At 58.5% G+C, this 12,478-nt stretch overlaps 2 protein-coding genes across 2 annotated transcripts; both read right to left on the bottom strand.

The window, feature by feature from the left end:
• Positions 1-160: 160 nt before the first annotated feature.
• LOC122102749 (extensin-like) lies at positions 161-2,350 on the bottom strand. Its single transcript, XM_042673465.1, has 2 exons — positions 2,326-2,350; positions 161-2,007 (listed from the first exon to the last, which is right to left on the bottom strand). The coding sequence occupies exons 1-2, from the start codon at positions 2,348-2,350 to the stop codon at positions 161-163; spliced, it is 1,872 nt and encodes a 623-aa protein (XP_042529399.1).
• Positions 2,351-3,184: 834 nt separating this feature from the next.
• On the bottom strand, positions 3,185-11,944 carry Srp9 (signal recognition particle 9). Its single transcript, XM_042673462.1, has 3 exons — positions 11,796-11,944; positions 8,962-9,030; positions 3,185-3,588 (listed from the first exon to the last, which is right to left on the bottom strand). The coding sequence occupies exons 1-3, from the start codon at positions 11,865-11,867 to the stop codon at positions 3,466-3,468; spliced, it is 264 nt and encodes an 87-aa protein (XP_042529396.1). The 5' UTR covers positions 11,868-11,944; the 3' UTR covers positions 3,185-3,465.
• Between the last annotated feature and the right edge of the window lie 534 nt (positions 11,945-12,478).

The raw sequence follows: 12,478 nt of genomic DNA, 5'->3' as shown, positions 1-12,478 counted from the left end.
CTCCCCAGGCCCGCCCTCGGCTCGCCTTTCGCCTCCCGCGTGCCCGCACACTGCAGGGCCGGTCGTCTCTGGCCGCCGCTGGCACTGTGGCCCCGTTATGGCAGCTGTAGGTTCGGCCTTGCCTGTGGCGCCTGGAGGCCGCCGGCCCTGTTGCCAGCGGTCACCTCGGTGCGACTGCGGGGCCGAGATGCTCGGGCGGCTCCTCCGGGGGGCCCCAGCTCCTCCGGGGGAGGTGCGCCGGTGGGGGGGGGTCCAGCTCCTCCGGGGGAGGTGCGCCGGCTGCGGGGGGGGGGTCCAGCTCCTCCGGGGGAGGTGCGCCGGCTGCGGGGGGGGGGGTCCAGCTCCTCCGGGGGAGGTGCGCCGGCTGCGGGGGGGGGTCCAGCTCCTCCGGGGGAGGTGCGCCGGCTGCGGGGGGGGGGGTCCAGCTCCTCCGGGGGAGGTGCGCCGGCTGCGGGGGGGGGGGGTCCAGCTCCTCCGGGGGAGGTGCGCCGGCTGCGGGGGGGGGGGGTCCCCCAGCTCCTCCGGGGGAGGTGCGCCGGCTGCGGGGGGGGGGGTCCCCCAGCTCCTCCGGGGGAGGTGCGCCGGCTGCGGGGGGGGGGGGTCCAGCTCCTCCGGGGGAGGTGCGCCGGCTGCGGGGGGGGGGGGTCCAGCTCCTCCGGGGGAGGTGCGCCGGCTGCGGGGGGGGTCCAGCTCCTCCGGGGGAGGTGCGCCGGCTGCGGGGGGGGGGGCCAGCTCCTCCGGGGGAGGTGCGCCGGCTGCGGGGGGGGGGGTCCAGCTCCTCCGGGGGAGGTGCGCCGGCTGCGGGGGGGGGGGGTCCCCCAGCTCCTCCGGGGGAGGTGCGCCGGCTGCGGGGGGGGGGGGTCCCCCAGCTCCTCCGGGGGAGGTGCGCCGGCTGCGGGGGGGGGTCCAGCTCCTCCGGGGGAGGTGCGCCGGCTGCGGGGGGGGGGGTCCAGCTCCTCCGGGGGAGGTGCGCCGGCTGCGGGGGGGGGGGTCCAGCTCCTCCGGGGGAGGTGCGCCGGCTGCGGGGGGGGGGGTCCAGCTCCTCCGGGGGAGGTGCGCCGGCTGCGGGGGGGTCCAGCTCCTCCGGGGGAGGTGCGCCGGCTGCGGGGGGGGGGGCCAGCTCCTCCGGGGGAGGTGCGCCGGCTGCGGGGGGGGGGGTCCAGCTCCTCCGGGGGAGGTGCGCCGGTGGGGGGGGGTCCCCCAGCTCCTCCGGGGGAGGTGCGCCGGTGGGGGGGGTCCAGCTCCTCCGGGGGAGGTGCGCCGGTGGGGGGGGGTCCAGCTCCTCCGGGGGAGGTGCGCCGGCTGCGGGGGGGGGGGGTCCCCCAGCTCCTCCGGGGGAGGTGCGCCGGCTGCGGGGGGGGGGGTCCAGCTCCTCCGGGGGAGGTGCGCCGGCTGCGGGGGGGGGGGTCCAGCTCCTCCGGGGGAGGTGCGCCGGCTGCGGGGGGGTCCAGCTCCTCCGGGGGAGGTGCGCCGGTGGGGGGGGGGGTCCCCCAGCTCCTCCGGGGGAGGTGCGCCGGTGGGGGGGGTCCAGCTCCTCCGGGGGAGGTGCGCCGGTGGGGGGGGGGTCCCCCAGCTCCTCCGGGGGAGGTGCGCCGGTGGGGGGGGTCCAGTTCCTCCGGGGGAGGTGCGCCGGTGGGGGGGGGTCCCCCAGCTCCTCCGGGGGAGGTGCGCCGGTGGGGGGGGGTCCCCCAGTTCCTCCGGGGGAGGTGCGCCGGTGGGGGGGGTCCAGCTCCTCCGGGGGAGGTGCGCCGGTGGGGGGGGGTCCAGCTCCTCCGGGGGAGGCCCGCCGCCTCCGCCTCTGCAGGACCGCCTTCGGCGGTGCCCCGGTTGCCCCCGTCAGCGTGGAGCTCTCCAGGGCGCCTGCCACTGCAGCGAACGGGAGATTTTTCCAGAAGCAGCCAGCGTGCTGCCGACCCCGCCTCCGGCCGGTGACCCACAGCAGGGCCCCGCAGCAGGGCCGAAGGGCGCGGGCCCACACAGGCACGGGCCCCAAGGCGCGGCCACAGCCTCAGAAGCGTCTGGAAAGAGCCGCAGTGCTGTGGCTCAAAGTGGTAGAGCACTAGGCCCAAGCAAAAGAGCTCAGGGACAGTGCTCATGCCAAGTTCAAGCCCCAAAACTGGAAAAACAAAAAACAGAAAATATTAAGAGCTGGTTTCTTACATGCTTACCTCATAAAACAGCAATTGCAATAGCTTTGAGCTGAAGAGCTGAGGGACAGCGCCCAGGCCCAGAGTTCAGGCCCCACAACCAACAACAACAAAAAGAACTAGGATATGTATTGTTTTCTCTAAATACTATTTTCTAAGCTCAAGAAAACAACCACACCATCAACGTACAGCTCAGAAGTCATGTACCAGCAAAGTACTGAGAAAAATAGCAAAAACCCTGCTCTCATGGCTCACTTAGGTTAATGAGTATAGTGTAGGCCAGCGAAGAAGCCAATACTTGAGAAGTAAATAAAAAATTGAAAGCTGGGAAGGTGGCTCAGTGGTAGAGCGCTTGTCTAGCATGCATGAAGCCCTGGGTTCAATTCCTCAGCACCACATAAACAGTAAGTTTATGTGGAAGTGGCGCTGTGGCTCAAGTGGAAGAGGCGCTGTGGCTCAAGTGGAAGAGTGCTATCCTTGAGCAAAAGAAGCCCAGGGACAGTGCCCAGGCCCAGAGTTCAATCAATCAAGAAAAAATTGTTTTTGTATAGTATTTTATTTACTGATCTCTCTGAAACGTAACCATAATTGGAACCTTTTCCACACTAAAATGTTCAACGTAAGTCTAGAGCCTTCCTGGAACCAACATATGAACATTATGTTTAGATGGTTAAGATCAGATTACAACTGAAAGTCAATGTGTAATACTGTCATTCTTCTGGCTTTCTGGGAAACAACACAGCAGTCATGCTCGCCCTCGGTCACGCTGAGACACTGCAGGTAGGAAACTCGGAGTGACTGTTCTCATGTGTTGGTTGCAGACACAGTGGTCAGACTTCGGCTCATTTTGGTCAATGAAAACCAGACTGAAAGTCAGCCACTGCTCAGTGTGCTGATGGCACAAAACCCCTACATACCCAATGACAGTTTCAGAGTCACGCCTGCTTTTCCCAGCTGAGGCACTCGACACACATCACACACTACAGGGCACAGGGAGGGATTTATTGGTTATTAACAGCACAAAAGGAACAGAATAGTCCAACCAAACGAGATCTATTTAATTTTCTCTTAAAAGACAAATGAACTAAGTTTAAGGAGTAGGCTTTTCTTGGTATTTTATTTTCACATTACTGATAAAAATTGTTCTGAGTATATCCTGTTCAATTTCCAAAAATAAAGGTTTTCTAATTGAAAGCATTTTTATTCCTGGACCTGTAAATTACACACTGAAGAGCCCTATCAGTATCCTCTGTCCCAGCACTTACTCAAATCCAAAAGATATTTACTTTCTAAACACAGCAGTCTTCAAGCACGTCCCTCAGTCTGCTTCCGCTACAGCCACAGTGCGGGGCTCCTTGGCCACCATGAGGCGCATGAGCTGACTGTGGAATTTCTCAATCTTCTTTACGTCTTGAGCTTGCTCTGTTCTATAGACCAAACACTGTCAGGATGGAAAAAGCACACAGTCAGTAAAACTAGACACTGGAGAACACCCCAGTGCTAAAAACTTGAGCCCTCCCATTCTCTTCCTTTTCCTACCCAACCAGTCCTTTCTGCATTAGCTTACTTTTCAAGAAGGGTCAAGTCTGGGCACTGTCCCCGAGCCTCTCCATGCACAAGGCTAGTGCTCTACTACTTGAGCCAAAGAGCCACTTCTGCTTTATATGGTGCTGAGGAATCGAACCCAGGGCTTCATGCGTTCTAGGCAAGCGCTCTACCACTGAGCCACCTTCCCAGGCTGGGGTCGAGTGTGCTTTTGCAGGAAGTGGTGGTGGCCTAGTCTGTGATTCTCCTACTTCCTTCCCCTGTTGAACTGGGATTGTAAGTAAGCACTACTACACCCAGCATTCTAGCCATTGTCTTGCTCCAGGCTCTCTGGGAATTGCCTTGAAATTCAATAACTACTTTCCTTGAGGCAAGCATTTCCTTTTTGTTGTTCTGGGCTGGTCTCACACTCGCTCCTTCTTTCTTCTCTTCCCTTTACTCTCCCTGCTCTCCTTCCTTTCCTTTCCTGTTCTCTTTTTAGAAAGTTTTGTTGTTGTTAAAGTAGAAATCCATCTGCCCTTGCAGAAAATGCCAAGTTAGAGACTCATAGACAAGGTTTTCAATGCAATTGCTGTGAATGAAACAACCTAAATAAACTCTTCCAGAAATGTCTAAAAAAATGACAAGTAACACATTACACTTTGCTGTGATCTGGTGAGAAGAATTCAAGGCTTAAAATTAGTATCTCTCATTTTAAAAGACTTTAATTAAAAAGTCAGTTATGGAATTATAAAAACCTATGATAAAGCCAGGTGCCAGTAGATCAAACCTACAATCCTAGCTACTTAGGAGGCTGATAACTGACAGTTTTGTTTGTTTGTTTTGCTGGTTGTGGAGCCTGAACTCTTGGCCTGGGCACTGTCCTACAGCTCTTCAGCTCAAGGCTAGTAGTGCTCTACCACTTGAGCCACAGCGCCACTTCTGGCTTTTTCTGCTTCTGTGGTACTGAGGACTCAAACCTAGGGCATGCTAGGCAAGCACTCTACCACTGAGCCACCTTCCCAGCCCAACAGTTATGATTTGAATCAAGCCAGGAAAAAGAATTGGTGGGATTCTTATTTCTGATTAACCAACAAAATTCTGAAGTGAGGGTATGGTAGTTTCAGCCTTGACAGAAAAAGCTGAGTTATTCTGGGTGCCCTGGAAGCTGAGATCTGAGGATCACGGTTCAAAGCTAGCCTGGGCAGGAAAATGTGAGCCTCATCTCCAATTTAACCACCAGAAAACTGGACATGGAGTTGTGGCTCAAAGTGGTAGAACACTAGCCTTGAGCTGAAGAGCTCAGGGACAGCACCCATGAAGTTCAAGCCCAACAATTGAGCACCCACCAAAAAAAAATCCACAAAAAACTTTGAGCCCGAGAAGCCCAGTTCAAGCCCTAGTACTTGCATACACACACACACACACACACACACAGAGAGATAATGCACCTATGTGATTACAAAAACTAGGGATGTAGCTTAGTTACTTAGCAAGCAAGAAGTTCCTAGGTTCAACTCCCAGGACAGCACCTCTCCCAAAATAAAGAGACAATGAAGGAAGAACACACACTTTTATTTAGAAGAGTTAATAGATTTTTACTGTTGTGTTGGAGTCATACATCTCCTACTTAGGGGGTGGTGTTAGATATCATCTAGGTATAGACTAAAATTACTAACAGTTTTAAGAAAGGCGTTTTCATATTTGGATCTTACCATAGGAGTCAGTAATACTTAATATTTCTGATACTGCTTAAGAAGTACTGTTAATGATGCTCCATCATTACTAGGGGCCAAAGCCATCACTGGATGCAAGCCTGCATCTTCTCCATTCTCATTTCTAAGACGGTAAAAGTTTCTCTCCAGCAGGTACACTTAGCCACTCTGGGACAATTACACATTTTCTCAATAGACTATTCAAGATTCAATACATTTATTTCATCCATTAAGTGGCAAGCACTAATCTACATATTTGTTTGTATTCCACAACAGCACAATTAGGTTAAATAGGCTACTACTGTCAACATTCTATAAAGCAGCCTAAATTTTTCCAAGGACAAAATGCCAGTGAACTGTTAAGCCCAGACTCAGATTCCCACCCATCCATGAACAGCACACTAGGTCTCCGTTTACTCTTCCCATTTATACCAAATTTAACTGGGTCTTAGATGACATGGCCATCACGAAGCAGTCTGATTGCATGCAAACTCTTCAGCAAATACAATATATGACCAAAAACATAAAGTGATCTTAATCATCATACACGGTTAGACTTTTAGAAAAAATTACTCTAACTTTAAAATATTTACTGAGGGCTGGGAAGGTGGCTCAGTGGTAGAGCACTTGCCTTGCATGCATGAGGCCCCGGGTTCAATTCCTCAGCACCACATAAGCAGAAAAAATAAATAAATAAATATTTACTGAGTGCGCTTGATCAAAATTTCTTATGAGCACTGGAAACTCAGGTAAGACTATTAACTCATTTATCTCTATTGGCTTGAAATTTGAAGTCCATTAAAAAGCTAGATGTGATATTATTAACTGTGAATCAACTCACCCAGCATCTAAGAAATACAAGAGATAAAGTAATTCTCTTGAGTTGGGTTTTGAAAAATAAGCAGTCTTGCTTATTAAGGCAGGCTAGGATTCAATATTTCAAAAAAAACATTGGGAAGATGGCTCAGTGGTAGAGCGCTTGCCTTGCATGCCTGAGGCCCTGGGTTCGATTCCTCAGCACTACATAAGCAAAATGAAAAAAGCCGGAAGTGGCGCTGTGGCTCAAGTAGTAGAGCACTAGCCTTGAGCTGAAGAGCTGAGGGACAGCGCCCAGACCCAGAGTTCAGGCCCCATGACCGGACCAAAAAAAAAAACAAAAAAAAACATGATACCAAAATAAGAGATCCAAGGAGAGCCGGGCGCTGGTGGCTCACGCCTGTAATCCTAGCTACTCAGGAGGCTGAGATCTGAGGATCACGGTTCAAAGCCAGCCCGGGCAGGAGAGACTGTGAGACTCTTATCTCCAATAAACCACCAGAAAACCGGAAGTGGCGCTGTAGCTCAAGTGGTAGAGTGCTCGCTTAAGCTGAAGAGCTGAGGGACAGTGCCCAGGCCCAGAGTTCAAAGCCCCATGACCGACAAAAAAAAAAAAAAAAGAGATCCAAGGAGAAATGAGAATGGAGTTTAAAAGGTTTTTAAACAAGGGAGTAACCATCAAATGATAGAGGATGTGCTTGAATATAAAAGGGGAAGGAGGGAGGGAGGGAGGGAGGGAGGGAGGGAGGGAGGGAGGGAGGGAGGGAAGGAAGGACAGACGGACTCACGCAGCAACACAGAATTAAGTAAAATCAAGGATGTAGTTAGCAGACTTTTTTTTTCAGTTGTGGGGCTCAAACTCTGGGCCTGGGCGCTGTCCCTCAGCTCTTCAGCTCAAGGCTAGCGCTCTACCACTTGAGCCACAGCGCCACTGCCAGTTTTCTGTGGTTTATTGGAGATCAGAGTCTCACAGACTTTTTCTGCTTGGGCTGAACCGCGATCTTCAGATCTCAGCCTCCCGAGTAGCTAGGATGACAGGCGAGAGACACTGGCGCCTGGCACCAGCAGACTTTTCTTATGGACATGCGGCAATTCGATCATGAACAGAAGAGTAACCGCAGCCATGAAGATGGACAATTCATGACAGGGAATGAGGGAAGAGGCTTGAATCTGTGACTCTCAACACCTAGTGAAGTGTGGTATATCAAAAGATCGGTACTTTTCAAATAAATGGAAAAGAACTAGGCAAAGGGACCAACCATGGTCTCCAGGTTTCTGCCCAGGTGGGTCAGAATAACCTAATGGCAGGAAAAGAAAGAGCCAGAGAAGAGCTCATAAGGGTCACTCTGGACAGGCTGACTTTGAGGTAAGGGTACTCGACTTCAGAAACAATCAAGATGTCAGAGGTCAGAGGAGAAATAGAAGCCAAACATACAAATCTGCAAGTATACACAAATATAGCAGTGGACCCACAGAATGGACTGCTTTACAAGAAGTGGTATGAGGGGCTGGGAAGGTGGCTCAGTGGTAGAGCGCTTGCCTTGCATGCATGAGGCCCAGGGTTCGATTCCTCAGCACCACATAAGCAGGAAAAAAAAGCTGGAAGTGGCGCTGTGGCTCAAGTGGTAGAGTGCTAGCCTTGAGCTGAAGAGCTGAGGGACAGCGCCCAGGCCCAGAGTTCAGGCCCCACAACCGGACCCCTCCTCCCCCCCAAAAAAAAGTGATATGCACACACCATCAAAGACAGAATGCTGGGAAAAAAAATACTTATGGGACACATGGAGAAATCATTAACAAAGAAACAAACACAATCACAGGAAACAGTCAAGATAAAATGGAGCCCAAGACCACAATAATGTGAAAAGATTAAGCCAAATCTGAACTGAGGAGACCACTGGATGGGAGAATGAAGACAGCTACTGAGGTCTCCTCAAGAGCTGTCAGTGGAGTGGTGAGTGCAGAAGCCTGGTAAAAAGGGGAATGAATGAATGGAACGGCAAGAAGAGATGCAGTAACAAAGCCTGCGTTCACACAGCTCTGCTTCCTCTGCATTCCCTTCACTTACATTTGCAGACACCACTGCTAAGCCACACTTGATGTACATTATTTTTTTTTTTATTTCTTTTTTTTCTGGTCATGGGGCCTAAACTCTGGGCCTAGGCACTGTCCCTCAGCTCTTCAGCTCAAGGCTAGCGCTCTACCACTTGAGCCACAGCACCACTTCCGGTTTTTTTCTTTTTGCTTATGTGGTGCTGGGGAATCGAACCCAGGACCTCAGGCATGCAAGGCAAGCGCTCTACCACTGAGCCACCTTCCCAGCCCCCGTACATTATTTTTGAACAGTCTGTTTAAACTGGATGCCACAGGCTCACGCCTATAATCCTACATCCGTGGGAGGCCGAGAATGGTAAGCTCAAGGTTCAAGGCTATCTAAGGCAAAAACTTTGCAAGACAGAATTTCCATCAATAAAGCTGGGCATCGTAGAGCATACCTGTCATTACATCCATCCTAAGTGTAAACAGGAGGATCACAGTCCAAGCCTGCCTGGAGAGCCTAAAGACCCTCACCTCAAAGGAATGAAGGTGTGGCTCAGGTGGCATAGTGTCTGCCAGACTTTTAAAAGGAGGTTTTCATTTTGGTGTGAGTATACAACAAGTATCCTAGTGGGTAATCTGCATAAATTCTATGTAAATAACTTCACACAAATGATTACATAAAGAAACTCAAGAGTACGGAACCAAGAAGAAGGCACACTCACAACGGCATCGTCTGTCACTTTCATGCACAAAGTCCCGTCAGCATGCCTGTACTTGAGAACCACACGCACCTGCAAGAGAAACCCGTGTTTATAAAAAGACAAACCACATTTTTCATAAGAAAGTCTTGAGCTGAGCTGAAAAAGAATCTTTTTGGAATAAGACATGGAAAGACACTACTATGGCAATCTTTTTGTTGCTGTTGTTAGTTGTGGGGCTTGAACTAAGGTTCTCTCCCTGAGCTCTTTTTGCTGAAGGATAGAGCTCTACCACTTTGAGCCACATACTACTTCCAATTTTCTGGTGGTTAACTGGGGATAGTCTCAAGGACTTTTCTGCCCAGGCTGTCTTTAAACTGCAATCCTCAGATCTCAGCCTCCCGAGTAGCTAGGATTACAGGCATGAGCCACCAGTGCCTGGCATATGGCAATTTTATCACTACCGAAATTGGTAGGGGAAAAAACTTACAATTAGAGTTCACTCATAGTTTTACAATTTGTTTTTTAAACAACTTATTTTTAAAAGGGAAGGGGGAGTGGCACTGTGGCTCAAGTGGTAGAGCGTTGGCCTTGAGCTGAAGAGCGCAGGGAGAGCGCCCAGGCCCAGAGTTCAGGCCCCACGACCAGACCCCCCCCCCAAAAAAGGGGAGGGGATATTGTATTTGTAGCCAGTTTTAACTGAAAATGACATGAACTGAAAATTCTCAAAACACATCTAGTCAGCGAGAGTCTGTGGTAGTTTGGCATTGTTCTTCCTAGTTGGTTGTAGGGCTTGAACTCAGGGCCTGGGCGCTGTCCCTGAGCCTTTCTGCTCAGGGCTAGCGCTCTGCCACTTTGGGCTACGGCTCCGTTTCCGGTTTTTGAGTGAGTGGAGGTCAAAGTCTCGTGAACTTTGCTGCCCTGGCTCTGATCGCGATCCTCAGATCTCAGCCTCCTGGGTGGAGAGGAGTGGGGTGAGCCGCCGGCTCCCAGCAGCGTGGCTTACGCGCGTGAAGCCACAGAAAGACGGAAGGAAAAGAGTTACCGCGAGCGTTACGGTGCAAGCCCGCGCCTCAGGAAGCCGTGCTGAGCCCACCGCACATCTTCACCGCGAAAACGTGAGCCGTGGCCCGAGGGCGGAGCGGCCCCCCGCAGCCCGCGTCCCGGCACCCCGCGTCCCCGCAGCCCGCAGCCCGCGTCCCCACACCCCGCGTCTCCGCACCCCGCAGCCCGCGTCCCCGCAGCCCGCACCCCGCAGCCCCGCATCCCGCAGCCCGCGTCCCCGCAGCCCGCGTTCCCGCATCCCGCAGCCCGCGTCCCGGCACCCCGCGTGTCCACACCCCGCGTCCCCGCACCCCGCGTCTCCGGCCGCCCCGCGTGTCCGCAGCCCGCGTGTCCGGCCGCCCCGCGTGTCCGCAGCCCGCGTCTCCGGCCGCCCCGCGTCTCCGCACCCCGCGTCTCCGGCCGCCCCGCGTCTCCGGCCGCCCCGCGTGTCCGCACCCCGCGTCTCCGGCCGCCCCGCGTCTCCGGCCGCCCCGCGTGTCCGCACCCCGCGTCTCCGGCCGCCCCGCGTGTCCGCACCCCGCGTCTCCGGCCGCCCCGCGTGTCCGCACCCCGCGTCTCCGGCCGCCCCGCGTGTCCGCAGCCCGCGTGTCCACACCCCGCGTGTCCGCAGCCTGCGTGTCCGCAGCCCGCGTCTCCGGCCGCCCCGCGTGTCCGCAGCCCGCGTGTCCGGCCGCCCCGCGTGTCCGCAGCCCGCGTGTCCGCAGCCCGCGCCTCCGGCCGCCCCGCGTGTCCGCAGCCCGCGCCTCCGGCCGCCCCGCGTGTCCGCAGCCCGCGCCTCCGGCCGCCCCGCGTGTCCGGCCGCCCCGCGTGTCCGGCCGCCCCGCGTGTCCGCACCCCGCGCCTCCGGCCGCCCCGGCTCTGCGGCCGGGCTCCCCCGCGGGCCCGGTTCGGCGCGCCACCGTTCGCGCCGTCTCCACGTGCAGCTTTTCGGAGGCTAATTGGAGGTAAGAGCCCGGACGCCCCGCGGCCGGGCCGGCTCTGCGGGGCCGCCCGCGGGTCTCGGCCTCCAGGGTAGCGGGAGGGAGGGTGAGGGCCGCCTCGGCCGGAGCGATCCCTCCTCCGCCAGCCCTGGGCCGGAGGCGGAAGGGGACCGCGGCCCCAAGACCCGTGCGGCCCCGCGTCCCCGCAGCCCCGCGTCCCCGCAGCCCCGCGTCCCCGCAGCCCCGGCGGCCCCGCGTCCCCGCAGCCCCGCGGCCCCGCAGCCCCGCGTCCCCGCGTCCCCGCGTCCCCGCAGCCCCGCGTCCCCGCAGCCCCGCGTCCCCGCAGCCCCGGCGGCCCCGCGTCCCCGCAGCCCCGCGGCCCCGCAGCCCCGCGTCCCCGCGTCCCCGCAGCCCCGCGTCCCCGCGTCCCCGCGTCCCTAAGACCCGTGCGGCCCCGCGTCCCCGCAGCCCCGCGTCCCCGCAGCCCCGCGTCCCCGCAGCCCCGCGTCCCTAAGACCCGTGCGGCCCCGCGGCCCCGCAGCCCCGCGTCCCCGCAGCCCCGCGTCCCCGCAGCCCCGCGTCCCTAAGACCCGTGCGGCCCCGCGGCCCCGCAGCCCCGCGTCCCCGCAGCCCCGCGTCCCCGCAGCCCCGCGTCCCCGCGTCCCTAAGACCCGTGCGGCCCCGCGTCCCCGCAGCCCCGCGTCCCCGCGTCCCCGCAGCCCCGCGTCCCCGCGTCCCCGCAGCCCCGGCGGCCCCGCGGCCCCGCAGCCCCGCGTCCCCTGGCCCAGGGCGCCGCGACCTCCGCGGTCCGCCAGCTGAGGGCCGGGCCGCCGGGACGAGCCACACTGGGCTCCGGGCCGTCGGGCCGCCTACCTTCATCGGGTCGGCCAGGTAGAGCTTCTCCGCCGCGCGGCTGAACTCCTCCCAGTTCTGGAACTGCGGCATGGCGGCGGCGGCCCCGCTCCTCCTCCCTCAGGCACCGGCGGGGACGCCACCCGCACCAAGATGGCGGCGCCCGCCCCGCCCCGCCCCGCCCCGCCCCGCGCCGCCCCGCGCCGGACGTCCGGGCCGCGCTCGCCCGCGGGAGGAGGGCCCGCTGCCGGGGGCGGGGCCGCGCGCGGGGTTGTGGGAGCGGCGGGGCGGGCGGACGCGGCGCGGGGGGTAGCCGAGGCCGGAGCGTCTCGAGCTCCAGCCAGCCCGTCTCCACGGAGACCGCCCGGCCGCGACAGCGCCCGCTGCCGGGCTGGAGGAGCGGCGGCGGGGCCCGGAGGCGGCGCGGGCCGGACCCGCCGGGCGCGGGCGCTGCGTGGCGCGGAGCAGAGGGCGGGCGCGGGCCGGGGGCCGGGAAGGGGCCGGGGGTCGGACGGGGGCGGGGGGCGCGGGGGAGGGGGGGACCGGAGGGCGGACGCGGGCGGGGGGGGGTCGGGGGAGGGGGGACCGGAGGGCGGACGCGGGCGGGGGGGGCCGGGGATCGGACGGGGGCGGGGGGGGGGTCGGGGGAGGGGGGACCGGAGGGCGGACGCGGGCGGGGGGGGCGGACGCGGGCGGGGGGGGCC

Source organism: Dipodomys spectabilis, unplaced genomic scaffold (assembly GCF_019054845.1).
Source record: "Dipodomys spectabilis isolate Male_0828 unplaced genomic scaffold, ASM1905484v1 ptg000854l, whole genome shotgun sequence".
Classification (NCBI taxonomy): domain Eukaryota; kingdom Metazoa; phylum Chordata; class Mammalia; order Rodentia; family Heteromyidae; genus Dipodomys; species Dipodomys spectabilis.
The sequence above is the reverse complement of the archived record's forward strand: the minus strand, read 5'-3'. Positions and strand labels throughout refer to the sequence as shown.

Bases quoted from the DNA above. Each gene is read 5' to 3' on its own strand.
- LOC122102749 (XM_042673465.1), bottom strand. From the start codon at position 2,350: ATGACTTCTGAGCTGTACGTTGATG. The intron at 2,008-2,325 runs GTGTGGTTGTTT...GACGCTTCTGAG, and splicing joins TTCTGAGCTGTACGTTGATG to GCTGTGGCCGCGCCTTGGGG.
- Srp9 (XM_042673462.1), bottom strand. From the start codon at position 11,867: ATGCCGCAGTTCCAGAACTGGGAGGAGTTCAGCCGCGCGGCGGAGAAG. The intron at 9,031-11,795 runs GTAGGCGGCCCG...TTTCTCTTGCAG, and splicing joins ACCTGGCCGACCCGATGAAG to GTGCGTGTGGTTCTCAAGTA. The intron at 3,589-8,961 runs GTGAGTGTGCCT...CCATCCTGACAG, and splicing joins AAGTGACAGACGATGCCGTT to TGTTTGGTCTATAGAACAGA.